The 17,336-nt window shown below is 40.9% G+C and overlaps 1 protein-coding gene across 1 annotated transcript in view; it reads left to right on the top strand.

The window, feature by feature from the left end:
* Window positions 1-2,139: 2,139 nt before the first annotated feature.
* LOC137379606 (uncharacterized) overlaps window positions 2,140-17,336 on the top strand; it is a 33,904-nt gene continuing 18,707 nt past the window's right edge. Inside the window, exon 1 of the mRNA XM_068050671.1 lies at window positions 2,140-2,356. Within this exon, the coding sequence (XP_067906772.1) occupies window positions 2,302-2,356 (55 nt within the window). The 5' untranslated portion in view covers window positions 2,140-2,301. The remainder of the gene's footprint in view (window positions 2,357-17,336) is intronic.

Here is a 17,336-nt window from a genome sequence, read left to right as displayed (position 1 = left end):
AACAGGTCGGGTGGGGAGGGGGAGGAGGAGAGCGCACCCACCGCCACCAAGGTCTTCGCTGCTCTCTCCCCACTTCCCCCGTGCTCTCTCCCCGCTTCCCCCCAGCTCTCTCCCCACTTCACCACCCCCCCAACCCACTCTCACCCTGCTTCACCGTTTGATCCCTGTCCCGCGTTATGCGATGACATCATCTGCGCATGCGCCAGCCAGTCCTGGTAATGCGGAACGCAGCGCACACGCAGAGAGCAGGAGCACGTTTACGCATGTGCGCAGTTTGGCGCAGACAGATGACATCACTGGCTGGCTGCGTTGTCAAGAATCACTTTGTATTTCAATACAAGTGTTCTTTGCAATCATGGCCCTAATTGTCTTTGGTTTCAGCTGCATTCTGCCCCTGTCCTAATTGTACAGTCACTTCTGCTCAGTGCCAATGTTCCCTTCAAAGTTTAGTTGCTGTGCACAGCCCATTTTTTTTCTGTGCATTGTCCCTTTAAGTTTTTTCGCGTTGCCATGCTACATTATTTATCACAGAACAAGGCCTGCACGATAGCTTGCAGGCTGCTGCGTAGCCACACACCCGCGTAGCTTCGTGAGAACATTGCTCAGTGCTTTACTTTCCTGAACAGGTCACCCTCATTATATAACTTCCAGCCTGAAGTTTTTGCTGGATTGCACTGTTTTCTTCAGTGCAATTCGCCCGATTCAGCAGAAAAGTTTACAGAATTTTAAGTGCAAATTGCATTCAGCTCAAATTGAGTTTCTGCAATCTTTAGAGCTAGATTTTTTTTAAAATCACGCCTAATGCTGGCTTCATCCATAAAAATAGCCAAGCCCCCAGTTTGAATTAATCACCATTGTGAGATTCTACTAATTGCACCCCGTTTGTGGGCTCTAAAGGCTAAGCTGTTTCCTTTGGGTACCCTAATCGGCTGGTTTAAAAACTTTTGATTTCTTTTAACTAAGAAACTGAAAACTGTAGACCACTATAACTTGCAAATGGTTGTGTTTAGTTTTTTAAAGCCATTCTCAGTCTTTTAAAATTACTATGATTTAAAATGTTTATTTTTGTGATAAACCCATTTTCAGCTGTATTAATCTGCATCAAGTTATCACTCTTAAATATTTTTAAAACAAAATTTTTCAAAAAATTATGTTCCAGCAGCTGTCTGTTTGCACTGCTTCATGGCAGATTTTACATTGGTCGATATGCAAGTGGGTTTGATTGGAAACTGGAGAGCAAAATGCACTTCTGAAAACTAACACAATTTTGGGCACAATTGGCACCCAGATCTCTGATTGCACCCAAAACAGAATCTCTACCCTTCTGCAGCTTGAATATTATTGCAGTAAACCTGCAACTCTGGTCCATTTCAAAGGAAGTTTTTAAATTAAAAAATAGAAAATGCTGGAAAAACTCAGCAAGTCAGGCTGCAAATGAAGAGAGAGAAACCAAGTTAAAATTTCAGATCAATTCTGACAAAGGCTTTTTCTCTCCACAAATGCTGCCAGACCTGCTGAGTATTTCCAGCATTTTCTGTTCTTTTTTCAGATGTTCAGCATCTGTGGTATTTTGCATTTCTGCTGAAGTTTAAACACATTTTACGTTAATAAGTAATTGGCAGACACTATAAAATCAAGTTTTAAAAAAAGACATCAATGCTAATTGTTTCATTGTGTGCTTTCAATGGTTTCTGTGCTGAACAAAACACTTTGTCCTGTTATTCTTTTTTATAGATATATATAGATTCCGACCAAAATCAGTTAATGAGTTACTCATCACTCGAATGCACTGACAATTAGCATGGATTTAAACAGATTTATTGAACTGTATTTCTCTTTATTTGGTGGTGGGGGTGGTCTTTATCTGAGCTTAATATTCACCAGAACCCAAACTTTTGGTTTTATCATATGCATCCAAAATTAATTAACTAACAGTGTTAGGTAGAGAAATAATGTGAGTTTTTGTATTACTATCTGAGTCCTTCAATGATAATACTTTCTTGTTGAATCTTCACCAGCCCCACCTGGTCTTTCTGCTCCAACCAGAACCTGTCAATAATTTATTGGTCAGCAGTGATTTTGACATCAATACTGATCTAACCAATTGTATCTTGTTCCTGCAGTTCCAAATGGCTGCTGTGTTTGTCACATATATAATTGCCACAGCATGAAATGATCATACTAAAGAACTAGCAACAGAGTGGGAAATTCCTGCTTTGCTTCAAAAGAGTAAAATTACTTTGGCATTAAAATTAAATCTTTTTATTTTATTTTAGGCACCGGAAAAGGAATTTTACAGACATGACACTGAGGACAGTTTCGCTGCTCACTGCACTGCTCTACATTGATGCTGCAGGTAGTTTCAATCAAATTCATGTTTCATTCTGTTTATTGCTGTGAAGTGAAGGTCTTGGCTTGTCCAAGGCACTTTCAGTAATAAGTTGGAAAATATCAATTAAATAGGAATTCTAACAATCTTTTGTTTTTAAATCCATGCAAGCTCACAGTATTCTCTAACTCTATAGATTTAAACAAGGTGATCCAGATTTGAAAAACTTTAGCCTTCAGTTCTATTTCATAGCTAGATGGCTTCCTTTCAAAGTATCAGCTACTATGTGGGTGTGACTTGGACCATAGGCTGTTGCCATGCAGAAAAAAAGAATGAGTCTTGCATTTATATAGCACCTTTCATGACCTCAGAATGTTCCACAGCACATTACAGCCAATGAAGTACTTTTGAAGCATAGTCACTGTTGCATTGTAGGGAATACGGTAGTACAGCAAGCTCCCACAAACAGCAATGTGTTAACGACCAGATAATCTGGTTGTTTTAGTGATACTGAGGGATAAGTATTGGCCAGGACACCAAGCCCACAAACTTCAGACTCAGAGGTGAGAGTGCTACCACTGAGCCACAGTTAGCACTGTAATGCTTATGTCCCACAATGATAGATAGGCTTGGATTGTTTAAATAGATGGTTCCAAGCAATTTTGGAAAGTAATTTGTAATGTAATGCGAAACAATTACAAAACTGAATACCACGTAGGGGAATTTACCCCAAAATATGCTGTTCTCATTTACAGGCTGCTCTATGGAGCTAGTTATTTTCACTTACTGCAAGATTCGATGGACATCTGAAGAGATGACCATCGGCTCTGCAATGGAGCTTCACTGGCTGAAGGCTGTCAGCTGTGCTGAAGACTGCAAACTCACCTCTATATATAAGAACCACTGACTGCAGAACTATAAGTTCGCATAACTTGCTTGGAGTGGAGATTCTGGTCTTTCAGTCTATTGCATGTTCAGGCTGAAAGTCCCATTTAGAGAATAGAGTAAAAATAGAATGGAGTCACAAAGTTACGAGTAATTCAGCTGCCTAATCGAATTAGTGGAGAAGATTTAATTTAAAAGCAGAGATTAAAGTACCAGCATCTTATTTGTGTATATTTCCTTTCTTAACTCTTAATTCTGAATGTGTCATTACATAAGACAGTAACGGCTTCTCCAAAATACTCTGTCCCTTGCTGTCTTTCATTTATCCCAAGATAAGTTGTATTTCTTTCTGTTATTTCTGTTAGTCATTCACCATAATGCTCATTTCTTCACCTAGGTCTCAGGCTTTCACTCAAATAGATTTATTTCTCTCTCCATCTCAGGTCAAATCATTTCTTCCGATTACCAATTTTCCACATATACTTTCTCATTAAAATAAACATACAAGAATATACCTTGCCTACATTGCCATAATAACCTAAAGTGTTATCAAATTCTGAAAAATCAGAAGTATTGGAGCATGCCAGATATAATAAGAAAAGGTAAGTTTTGTGTATTATTTCCAAACTAAGTAATTACTCTGGATTTGTTCAGATTAAATGCTTATAGTTATATAAAGTTGCGGTTAAACCCCATTTAGAGCATTGTGTTCAGTTCTGGGAACTGAACCACAGGAAGGATTTATTGCCATTGGAGGAGATGCAGAGCAGATTCACCACAATGATGCAGGGGCTAAAAGGGTTACGTTATGAGGATCGGCTGCATAAACTAGACTTGTACTCCAATGTGTATTGATGATTAATGGATGATATAATTGAGGTACTTAAAATGATTAAAGGAATTGATAGGGTAGATGGAGAGAAACTATTCCCTCTGGTAAGAGAGTCTACAACAAGAAAGCATAACATTAAAATTTGAGCTAGACCATTCAGGTGTGATATCAAGCAGTTCTTCACAACAAAAGGTAGTGGAAATCTCGAACATTCTCCCAAAATAAAGTTGAGGCTAAGGGTCAATTGAACATTTCAAAACTGAAATTGATAGATTTTTATTATGTAAGGTTGCTAAGGGGTATGGAACCAAGTTGAGGAAATGGAGTTAAGATACAGATCAGGCATGATCTAATTGGAAGGCAGGAGAGGTTTGAGGGGCTGAGTGGCCTACTGCTATTCCTATGTTCTTGTGTTGTATCCATCAATGGTTAATAAGGGACAGCCAGCAAGGATTTCTTAAAGGAAAATTGTGTCTGACTAACCTGATTGAGATCTTTGATGAAGTAGCAGAGAAGATTGATGAAGGTAGTGCTGTCGATGTTGTATATACAGACTTTCAAAAGGCATTTGATATAGTACCACATAACAGATCTATTCAGAAAATAAAAGATAGGTTTAAGGAGATGCTGGTAACTTGGATATGTAATTGGCTAAGGGATATTTTGTACTGGGACCATTTCTTTTCTTGTTATATATATTACCTGGACTTGAGTATAGGGAATACAATTTTGAAATTTGTGAATGATACAAGCAAAATAACAAGTAGAACAAATAGTGAGGACTTTATTGGCTAACTTCAGGAGGACATAGATATACTGGTAAAATGGGACACATGTCAGATACAATTTAATGCGGATAAGTGTGAAGTGATGCACTTTGGGAACAACAACGTGGGCAGGCAGTATAATCTAAAAGTGTACTACTTTAGGAGTGCTAGGATTTATAGATGATGCTTGACTGCTTCAGGCAGATCTCAATGTGTTGGGAGATTAATCTCATGACTGGGAAATGATGTTTAATTTGGATAAATGTACTGTTATGCATATGGGCGGGACAAATGTTCAACATTCATACACCTTCAGGGAAAAGCATTTAAGTCATTCTAGTGCATATATCTCTAAAGAAGCAATGCTGTGAAGTGATAGCTAGAGCTTTAGGATGTTGGGGTGCATTTATAGGGAAATTAATTATAAGACGAGGCATACTATTTTGCACAAGATTCTGGTCAGACCTTACTTGGAACAGTGTGTCCAGTTTAGGTCTCCAAACATGGTGGGTGATATTGAGGCTTTGAAAAGGGTGCAGAAGAGGGATTATAGACTAATTCCCAGTATGAAGCTTACTAGCTTTCACGATAGGCTAAAGGTGTTGGAACTGAGAGAACCTTAGTCTTAACGGTGAACTGATTGAAGTTTCTAAGATGATGAAATGAATAGATTCTGTTACAGTTGACAGTTTGTTCCAGTTAAATAGGCCACAATTTTAAGCTGTGTAAATCCAGATCTAGATTAGATGTCAGGAGGTGGTTCTTTTCCCAGAGATGAGTGGATCTCTGGAACAGGCTGCCATCTCATGTGGCAGATGCTGATTCACTGAATTCTTTTAGGTCAGTGCTGGTTGCTTCTGGTTGAGGTGGACATTACCCCTTACAAAAAGTAGGTAATTCGGGAAATTCAGGGTCAGACTGATCCTCTGGATTAGCTTTGATCACCTAGATGGTTTGGAGAGGAATTTCCCAGATTCTTTTCCCCCAAATTGGCCTGGATTTTAATGTTTTTACACATCTCCCAGGAAATTGCACAGTTTGGGGTGGCATAGAATACATATATATCACGATCCACAAGGTATCTCAATTCTGTGGGGCAGGCTGATTGGACCAATGCATCTTTATTTGTCCATCAATATTTGTATTTTGAGGGGTTCCAGAGCAGAGGGAATTGGGGATGCACATTCACAATTCTTTGAAGAAAGTAAGGCAAGTTGATAAGGTATATGGGAAACTTGGTTTTGTAAATAAAAGCCTTTATAAATCAATGTTCAGGCCTCAGCTGGAGTTTTGTGTTCAATTCTAGGTACCACACTTTAGGAAGGATGTTAAGACTTGGGAATGGTACAGAAGTGGTTTACCAGGATAATACCAGGGATGAGGGACTTCAGTTATACAAACATATGAATTAGGAGCAGGAGTTGGCCATTCGGCCCCTCAAGCCTGCTCTATCATTTGATAAGAACATGGCTAATCTGAATGTGGCCTCAACTCCACTTTCCTGTCTGCCCCCAATAACACTTGACTCCCTTGTCTATCAAGAATCTACCTAATGCAGCCTTGAATGTATCCAAGGACCCAGCTTCTACTGCTCTCTGGGAAAGATAATTTCACAGACTAACTACCCTCTGAGAGAAAAAATTTCTCCTCATCTCTGTCTTAAATGGGAGACCCTTTATTTTTAAACTGTGTCCCCTAGTTCTAGACTCCCTCACAAGTGGAAACATCCTTCTAGCATTCACTCTGTCAAGTCCCCTCAGGATCTTGTATGTTTCAATAAGATCACCTCTCATTCTTCTATCTCCAGTGGGTATAGGCCCAACCTGTTCACCCTTCCCTGCTAAGGTATCCTCTTCATCCCAGGAATCAGTCAAGTGAACCTTCCCTGAACTGCTTCTAATGCAATTTTATCCTTTCTTAAGTATGACCAAATGTATACACAGTACTCCAGATGTGGTCTCACCAAGGCCCTGTGCAGCTGTAGCAAAACTTCCCCACTTTTATATTATATTCCCCTTGCAATAAACAGCAACATTCCATTTGTCTTCCTAATCACTTACCATACTAACTTTTTGTGATTCATATACCAGGACACCAAGATCCCTCTGTACCGCAGAGTTCTGCAGTCTCTCTCCATTCAAATAATAGTTTGCTTTTCTGTTCTTCCTGCTAAAGTGGACAAGTTCATATTTTTCCACATTATACTCCATTTGCCAATTTTTAACTTACTCACTTAACCTATCTATATCCCTTTGTAGATGCTTTATGTCTTCTTGACAACTTACCTTCCTATCTATCTTTCTGTCATCTGCAAATTTAGCTACCATACATTTGGTCCCTTCATTCAATTCCTTTATATAAATTGTAAATATGCCCCAGCACTGATCCCTGTGGCACTCGACTAGTCACATCTTGCCAACCTGAAAATTACCCATTTATCCCCATTCTCTGCTTCCTGTTAACTAACCAATCCTCTAGTAATGCTAATATATTACCCTCTACACCAAGGGTTGCCAACATGTCGATCACAAACTACTGGTAGCTCATGTTGGCCTTTGAGTAGCTCGCATAAAGCTCCTGACACAATCCAATCGCCTACGTCATCCTGCCAACATTAATCCGTGCATGCACATCCTGACATCACCACGCACCGATGTCACCATGTGCACTGACGTCACTGCGCACTAATGTCACAACAGGATGAACGAGCAAGCGAAGAGGAAGTGGGGAACATGCGGGAGGGGGGGCAGCGAGGAGGGGAGCGAGCAGGGTGGGCAGAGCAAACAGCGAGGAGGTGGGGAGTAAGCGGAGGGGGTAGCTAGTGGTGAGGAAGGGGAAAGAGCAGAGGGGGGAGTGAGCAGCAAGAGGTGGGAGCAAGTGGCAAGGAGGGGGTGGAGCGAGCAGCGAGGAGGGGAGAGAGCAGGGGGGCAGAGCGAGCGGAGGGGCAGAGCAAGCGGGGGTGGAGGGTGGCAGAGCAAGCAGGGAGGGGGTGGCTTGTGATATTTTTCCTTTAGCTTTCACTAAAGAAAATTCTTGTGTAGTAACCTTTGATGTGGGACCTTATCAAATGCCTTTTGTAAATCCAAGTACACCACATCTACAGGTTCCCCTTTATCCACGTTGCTTGTTACTTCCTAAAGGAACTCTAATAAATTAGTCAAACATGATTTCCCTTTCACAAAACCATGCTGACTCTGCCTGATTGCATTATAATTTTCCAAATGTCCTGCCATAGCCTCCTTAATAATGGATTCTAGCATTTTCCCTATGACCGATGTTAGGCTAATTGGCCTATAATTTCCTGCCTTCTGTCTCCCTTCTTTCTTGAATAGAGGTGTTTCATTTGCTATTTTTCAATCCACTGGGACCCTTCCAAAATCTAGGGAATTTTGGAAGATCATAACTAATTCATCTACTCTCTCTGCAGCCCCTTCTTTTAAGACCCTTGGATGCAGGGCTTCAGGTCCTGGGGACTGGTCAACCTTTAGCTCTTTTAGTTTTCCCAGTACCTTTTCCTCGGTGATTGTGATTGTTTTAAGTTCTTCCCTCCCTTTTACCTCTTGTTTTTCAAGTTTATGTAGGATGTTTTTTGTGTCTTCTACTGTGAAGACCGACACAAAATACCTGTTCAACACTTCCGCCTTTTCCTTGTTACCCATTAGTAATTTCCCAGACTCTCTCTCTAGAGGATAAATGCTCACTTGGGCTACTCTTTTCCTATTTAAATACTTGTAGAAACTCTTACTGTTTTTATATTTCTAGCTATCTTTCTGTCATACTCTAATTTCTCCCTTTTTTAAGTCATTCTTTGCTGTTTTTAAAAATCTGTCTGATCTACCACTAATCTTTCCAGAATTTTATGCTTTTTCTTTCAATTTGATACTACCTTTAACTTCCTTAGTTAGCCACAGATAGTGCATCCTTCTCCTAGAGTCTTTCTTTCTCACTGGAATATATATTTGCTGAGAGTTATGAAATAACTCCTTAAATGTCTGCCACTGCATCTCTACTGTCCTATCTTTTAACCTAATTTTCCAGTTCACTTTGGCCAACTCTGTCTTCATATCCTTTATTTAAGTTTAAGACACTAGTCATAGACCTACACTTGTCACCCTCAAACTGAATGTGAAATTCTATCATGTTACTATGAGGTCATTAATTAATCCTGTCTCATTGCACATTACCAGGATTGTAATAGCCTGCTCCCTGGTTGGCACTAGAACTGCTCTAAGAAATTGTCCTGAATACACTCTATAAACTCATCTTCCAGGCTACCTTTGCCGATCTGATTCGTTCAATCTATATGTAGATTACAATTACCCATGATTATTCCAGTATCTTTCTTTCAAGTGCCCATTATTTTTTCCTGTGTACTCTGTCCCACAGTGTTAGGAGGCCTATAAACTATTCCCAGAAGTGACTTCTTTCCTTTGCTATTTCTTATCTCTACCCAAACTGATTCTACATCTTGATCTTTTGAACTAAAGTCATCTCTCATGATAATATCATCCTTAATTAACAGAGCTACCTTACCACCTTTTCCTAGCTTCGTTCCTTTTGAAATATCAAATACCCTTGAATATTCAGGCCCCAGCCATGGTCACCTTGCAACCATGTCACTGAAATGGCTATCAGGTCATACATATTTATTTCTATTTGTGCTAATAATTCATTCATTTTGTTATGAATGCTGCATGCATTCAGATACAGAGCCTTCCGTTCTGTCTTTTTTGCAAACTCTGGCCTTATCTGCTTGTACACGCTTAAGTTTGTACTCTCTGTCCCTTCCTGACATACTCTGGTTATCATTACCCTTGTCACTACCCTGCACCAGTGTCTTGTCCTTTCACTTTAATTTATCACATCTCCCCTCACTTGCTCCCTCCCCCCACTATTTAGTTTAAAGCCCTCTCTACTGCCTTAGTTATACGACTCGCCAGAACACCAATCCCAGCACAGTTCAGGTAAAGTAAAGACCATCCCAATGATACAGTTCCCTCTTTCCCCAGTACTGGTGCCAGTGCCCCATGAATCAAATCCCATTTCTCTTACACAGTCTTTGAGCAATGCATTTAACTCCCTAATCTTATTTACCCTACAACAATTTGCTCGTGTCTGAAGCAGTAATCCAGAGATTATTACCTTTGTGGTTCTGCTTTTTAATTTAGCCCCTAGTTGCTCATAATCCCCATGCAGAACCTCTCTCCTGTTTGTACGTATGTTCTGTAGAGAGATTGGGGAAGCTGGGATTATTCTCCTTAGAGCAGAGAAGGTTAGATGAAGGCTAAATACAAAGGGAAGAGGGATAAACATGGCAACCATGAGCCAGTCGGCCTAATTTCACTGGTGGAGGAATTTTGAAACAATAATCCAGGACAAAATGAATTGGTATTTGGAAAAATTTGAGCTGATAAATGAAAGTCTATACAAATTTGTTAAAATCAAATCATGTTTGACTAATTTGAACAAGCTCTCTGATGTAGTACCGAAGAAAGTTCATGAAGTTGGTATGGTTGATGTTATGGATATGGACATTCAAAAGGAGTTTGGCAAACTAACATATAAAAGACTTGTTGGCAAAGTTAAAGCCCATGGGATTAAAGGAACAGTGCCCAAGTGGATTGGCGAAGGGATAAAAAGCAGAGGGTAGTAGTGAATGATTATTTTCCAGCCTGGTGTGCTGTGGTGTTTCCCAGGGTTCGCTATTAGGAACACTGCTTTTTTAATATATATTAATGGCCTGGATTTAGGAATATGAGGCATAATTTCAAAGCTGGCAGATGATATGAAACTCAGAAATGTAATGAATAGTAAGGACAATAAGTAACAGACTTCAGGAGGACATAGACTGGTGAACTGGGTGGACAAATGGCAGATGAAATTTAACACAGAGGAGTATGAAATGATACATTTTAGTTGGAAGAATGATGAGAGATAATATGAACTAAATACAAAACCAAAATATTACAGATGCTGGAAATCTGTAATAAAACAGAAAATACTAGAAACAGGCATCAGGTCTGGCAACATCTGTGGAGAGAGAAACAAAGTTAACAATTCATGTCCAGAAACTAAGTAGTACAATTATAAAGGGGGTGCAGGAACAGAGAGGCCTGCAGGTGTATGTACACAAATCTTTGAAGGCAACAGAACAAGTTGAGAAGGCTGTTACAAAAAATATGGGGCTGGATTTTCGAAGGGCAGCAGAGGCGAGCACAGAGACAGGAGGGCCAGCAATTTCCCGCTGCCAGCCAGCATGCCAATTTGCTACTATTTTCCCACCTCTGGGCCATTTTTGAACAGGCTGGAATGGGGAGGGGAGGGGTGGTGAGTGATGGATACCCACCCACAAGCAGCAGGTTAGTCCATTAGGCAACCTAAAGGGCCTATTAAGGCCACTCTACTGACACCTACTGGAATTTTTACAGTTGACATGCAGGCTTCCCGCTGAGGCCGAAACCCGTCTGAACAATGGAGGCAGCCTCCTGGCAGCAGACCAGTGTGTTTGTGCTTCATTCTAAAATTTAACCTGCCCAACAGCCACAATTCGCAGAGGGCCACAGCTGAGGCCACAGCCATTCTATAGGGGGGCACTCCCTTCACAATGATGGCCTGGCAGTTGTGGTCTATTTGTAATTTTAAACTTTTAAAAGTCTTCACAGGGCGCCTCCATCTTGAGATGCCTTCTCTTTCTACTACCTACATCGGCAATTCCTACATCTGACAGTGGGTCTGCTGATCTGTTGGTGCTGGAGGGCCTCCTATGGGCCCTGCAACCTTCAGAGCACGCCCACCATTCTTAATTGGGGGGGTGGGGGGGCTCCTGGGGGCTCCTGGAGGTGGCCTCTTAATTGGCCATCACCTCCAAAATTGCTTCCACAGTCCCACCATCAGCAGTTCCGCTCTTCCGACTTGGAATTCAGTCCAGTGTTGGGATCGAGACACTGCAGCGAAAATCCAACCCATAGGATCCTTGACTTTATTGAGGAATAGAGCAAGGAAATTATGCTAAACATTTATAAAAGACTGGTTAGGCCCCTGCTGGAGTATAGTGTTTGATTTTGGGCACCACACTTTAGGAAGGATGACAAGGATTTGGAGCTGCAGAAGGGTCAGTAACCAGAGGATAAAGATTTAAGGTGGCTGGCAAAAGAATCAGAGGCAACATGAGGAAATGTTTACACATTGAGATGTTGTGATCTGGAATGCACTGCCTGAAAGAGTAATTAATTTTCATGGTTGTGGGGAAAAAGCTGGGTTGTGGGACTAGCTGTTTCAAGGAATTGGCACAGACATGATGGGCTGAATGGCCTTCTGTGCTATAATCTATGAATCTATCTGGGCCATGTTATGAAATATGAGTTAAACTCAAGTAATTTGAGGACACTTTCAGTAGATATTAATAAACAAAGTCTTTAAATCAGCTGGTATTGCCACATTTACTCACTTATGCCATAGTCCTATGAAGCAGGAACCTTATTGTTTCATAGTCAGATCAGAGCTTGTGATCCATTCTCATGAGCTGCTTTTTACCAAAGTCTATTCCCTCCCCACTTCCCCCATCCATTGTTCTTCTCATTCCTGAAGGTCACAAAATAGCACTGTGAATGCCATTAAGCGCCTTCTGTTTCTTGATGTCCAAGTCGGTATGTGCAAGGAATGGAATCCTGACTATTTTGGTCTTCTTCCTCTGAAAGGCATGACTTTTGCTGGCAAAACTTAGTCTACAATAAAATTCAGAATGTAATGGCCTGTCAGAACTCTAGAATTATGGCTAATAAGAATATAAGAAAGTGCAGAGTGGCCACCAGGTGGTGCTGCTGGGACTGCTGATGTGCCGGCCCTCTGATTGGCTGGCAACTCTTGAAGGCGGGATTTACCTCCTTAAAGAGACAGGGACCCGGCGCAGGCAGTTAATTGCCCGAGCGCCATGATATGCAGCCGGGGGTCCCCCAAACGGCTGAGGCGGGGTTCCCCCCGCCTTTTTGGTCTGGCATCAGGACCTCTGCCGACTGCATAAAATTCACTTTTAACTCAATGAAATGACTTCTGCTTTAACCATTCCCTTTAGTTTGCCCCTTTTATGCCTCTGGTCTGTTGAATTTCCCAATAATTTTCACATTACAATTTCCAGCAGCATCGACTTGCCAAGCTAGTTCTCTGATACCGGTTCACCTTGGCTGATTGATCATTCATAGTTTCCCATTGTTAAGCATGGATATACTAGCTATCCACTGGGGAGTAGCTGTAATTTGTTAATTAAGGAAACTAGCTTGAAATGTTTTTTCTGTACCTGGGGCTCAGCGAATCTCTTTAGTTTCAGAACATAGAAATACAGGCATCTCAGTGCGACTTGAAAAGAGTGCTCGGATTTCAGTGAGTTGAGGGAGTTGGGGAAGGAGGTGCTCCTTTGCTTTTTCTAACTTTTTCACCCTTAGGATTTTGTTCTCACCCCACTACAGGGAAGAAGCTACCTGTTTGGTGAGTATCTGGTAAGTGGTTAAGGTCCAGTCTATTTCTAAGTTTTAAAATAGTACAGGAACTGGTGGTAAGTTTAATAATATATACAAAAAGTGAAAATAAATAATTGAATAAAATAATTAAGTAGTTAATTAAAACACATTAAGGTTGGCAGGACAGGTGATGAGTCACAGCTACAGCATGTGGGAGCTCTTGGATGCCAGTATGATCCAGGACAAACACATCTGCAGCAAGTGTTTGTGCCTCAAGGAGCTTCGGCTCAGAGTCATTGTGCTGGAGTCCAAGCTGCAGGCACTGCGGCACATCAGGGAGGAGGAAAGTTACCTGGACACTTTGTATGAGGAGGCAGTCACATCCCTTAGGATAGGGTCTTCTGATTTGGTCAGTGATCAGGGACAGGAGAGTGTGGCTGCAGCTGAGACAGGTAAAGGAACCCAGAGGGCAGGGGTACAGGAGCCTCAGTCTTTTGCGATTGTCCAACAGGTCTGAGGTTTTTTCTACTTGTTTGGATGAGAGTGAGGGCTGCAGGTGGATGAGCTAACTGGCAAAAAGGAATGTAGTGGCAGTAGAGAACATTACAGTGAGGGGGATTGACACTGTTCTCTGCAGCAAAGAATGGGAGTCCAGAAGGCTGCGTTGCCTGTCTGGTGCTATGGTTTGGGGCTGGAGAAGAACTTACAGTGGGTGGGGAAGATCCAGTCATCGTGGTCCATGTAGGTACCAATGACATACACAGGACAAGGAAGGAGGTTCTGCATAGTCAGTATGAAGAGCTAGGCACCAAATTAAGAAGCAGAACCTCAAAGGTAATACTCTCTGGATTATTACCTGAGCCACGTGCAAATTGGCATAGGGCAAATAGAGAAATTAATGCATGGCTCAAAGACTGATATGGTAGAAGTGAGTTCCGGTTCATGGAGCGCTGGCATTGGTACTGGAGAAAGTGGGGGCTGTACCGTTGGGACGGCCTGTACCTGAACTGTGTTGGGGCTGGTGTTCTAGTGAGCTACATAACTAGGAAGTAGAGAGGGTTTTAAACTAAATAGTGGGGGCAAGGGATCAACTTTGGGAAGATGTGGTAAATCAAAGAGTAGAGACAAGGTAATAGAGAAAGGTATTAATATGGGAAATGATAAACAGACTGTGACAGAATGGGATAGTGAGTACATATCTAAGAGTAAGTCAGCAGTCAAGGCTAGATGTTAAAAAATAATAAAAGGACAAAACTAAAACTTTGTATCTGAATGCATGTAGCATTTGAAACAAAACAGATGAACTGAGAGCGCAAATAGAAATATACAGGTACGATCTGATAGCTATTACAAAGACATGGCTGCAAGGTGACATAGATTGGGACCTGAATATTGAAGGGTACATGGCATTTAGGAAGGAAGGAAGCTAGGAAAAGATGTTCTGTTAATTAATGATGGTATTAGCACATTAGAGAGGGATGACCTACGTTCAGGAAACTAGGATGTAGAAGCGCTCTGGGTAGAGATTAGAAATGATAAAGGCAAGAAGTCACTCGTGGGAGTGGTGTACAGGCCCACTAACAGTAACCACACAGTAGGACAGAATATAAAGGAAGAAATAATGGGAGCTTGTCAGAAAGGTATGGCAATAATCATGGGGGATTTTAACCTACATATAGACTGGAAAAAACAGATGGGCAAAATTAGCTTAGATGAGGAGCTCATAGAATGTTTTCGGGATAGTTTCTTGGAACAGCACTACTGGAGCCAACCAGAGAGCAGACTATACTAGACCTGGTGTTGTGCAATGAGACAGGATTAATTGATGACCTCATAGTGAAGGCGCCTCTAGGTAGCAGCGGTCATAATATGATTGAATTTTACATTCAGTTTGAGGGAGAGAAGCATGGGTCCAAGGCTAGTATTTTAAACTTAAATAAGGGCAATTATGAGGGCATGAAAGCAGAGCTAGCCAAAGTGAACTGGCAAATTAGGTTAAGGGATAGGTCAATAGAGATGCAGTGGCAGATATTTAAGGGGATATTTCAGAATATATGGAATAGATACATTCGAATGAGTAAGAAAAATTCCAAGGAGAGGACCCACCATCCATAGTTAACTAGAAAAGTCACAGATAGTATCAAATTTAAAGAAAAAGCATATAATTGTGCAAAGATGGCTGGCAGGTCAGAAGATTGGACAGAATATAAAGAACAGCAAAGAATAACTAAAAGATTGATAAGGAGGGAAAAATTAGAGTACGTGAGGAACCTATCTGAAATATAAAAACAGATAATAAGAGTTTCTATAGATATTTTAAAAACAAAAGAGTTAACACAGTGAGGGTTGGTCCTATAGAAAGTGAGTCTGGGGAATTAATAAAGGAAAATAAGGAGAATGGCAGATGAATTGAACAGATATTTTGCATCGGTCTTCACTATCGAGGATACAAATAACATCCCAGAAATAACTGTAAGTCAGGAAATGAAAGGGAGGAAGGAACTCAAGAAAATTACAATCACCAGGTAAGTGGTACTGAGCAAATTGTTGGAGCTGCGGGCGGACAAGTCCCCAGGTCCTGATGAACTTCATCCTAGGGTTTTAAAAGAAGTGGCTAGTGAGATAGTTGATGCGTTGGTTTTAACTTTCCACAATTCCCTAGATTCGGGGAAGGTTCCATTTGATTGGAAAATAGCGAATGTAAATCCTTTATTCAAAAAAGGAGGGTGACAGAAAGCAGGAAACTACAGGCCAGTTAGCTTAACATCTGCCTTAGGGAAAATATTGGAACCTATTATTAAAGACATTGTAGCAGGAAACTTAGAAAAATTCAAGGTAATCAGGCAGAGTCAACATAGTTTTATGAAAGGGAAATCATGTTTAACCAATTTATTGGAGTTCTTTGAAAAAGTAACATGTGCTATGGACAAAGGGGAACCAATGGATATACTGTACTTAGCTTTCCAGAAGGCATTTGATAAGATGCCACATCAAAGGTTATTGCGGAAAATAAAAACTCATGGTGTAGGGAGTAGCATATTGGCATGGATAGAAGATTGACTAGCTAACAGGAAACAGAGAGTAGGCATAAATGGGTTATTTTCTGGTTGACAAGATGTAACACGTGGTGTGCCGCAAGGATCTGTGTTGGGGTCTCAACCTTTTACAATTTATATAAATGACTTGGATGAAGGGACTGAAGGTATGATTGCTAAGTTTGCTGATGACACAAAGATAGGTAGGAAAATAAGTTGCGAAGAGGACATAAGGAGGCTACAAAGGGATATAGATAGGTTAAGCGAGTGGGAAAAGGTCTGGTAAATGGAGTATAATGTGGAAAAGTGGGAAATTGTCCACTTTGGCAGAAAGAATCAAAAAGAAGCATAATATCTAAATGGTGAGAGATTGCAGAGCTCTGAGATGCAGAGGGATCTGGGTGTCCGAGTGCATGAATCGCAAAAAGTTAGTATGCAGGTTCAACAAGTAATTAGGAAAGTTAATAGAATGTTATTGTTTATTGCAAAGGCAAATAAATACAAAAGTAGGGAGGTTATGCTTCAGTTATACGGGGCATTGGTGAGACCACATCTATAGTACTGTGTACAACATTGATCTTCTTATATAAGGAAGGATGTAAATGCGTTGGAAGTAGTTCAGGAAGGTTTACTAGACTAATACCTGGAATGGGAGGGTTGTCTTATGAGGAAAGGTTGGACAGGCTAGGCTTGTATCCGCTGGAGTTTAGGTGGGTAAGAGGCAACTTGATTGAAACATATAAGATCCTGAGGGGTTTTGACAGGGTAGATGTGAAAAGGATGTTTCCCCTTGTGGGAGAGTCTAAGACAACGGGTAACCATTTAAGACAGAGATGAGGAGAAATTCTTTCTCTCAGAGGGTCATGAGTCTTTGGAACTCTCTTCCTGAAAAGGCTATGGAAGCAAAATGTAAAAATATTTTTAAGGCAAAGGTAAATAAATTCTTGATAAGCAAGGTGGGGTGAAAGGTTATTGGGGATAGGCAGGAATGTGGAGTCAAGGTTACAATCAGATCAGCCATGATCATATTGAATG

This window comes from Heterodontus francisci, chromosome 18 (genome assembly GCF_036365525.1).
Source record: "Heterodontus francisci isolate sHetFra1 chromosome 18, sHetFra1.hap1, whole genome shotgun sequence".
In the NCBI taxonomy this organism is placed as follows: Eukaryota; Metazoa; Chordata; class Chondrichthyes; order Heterodontiformes; family Heterodontidae; genus Heterodontus; species Heterodontus francisci.
Note: the sequence above shows the minus strand (reverse complement) of the source record. Positions and strands in the feature narration are given on the sequence as shown.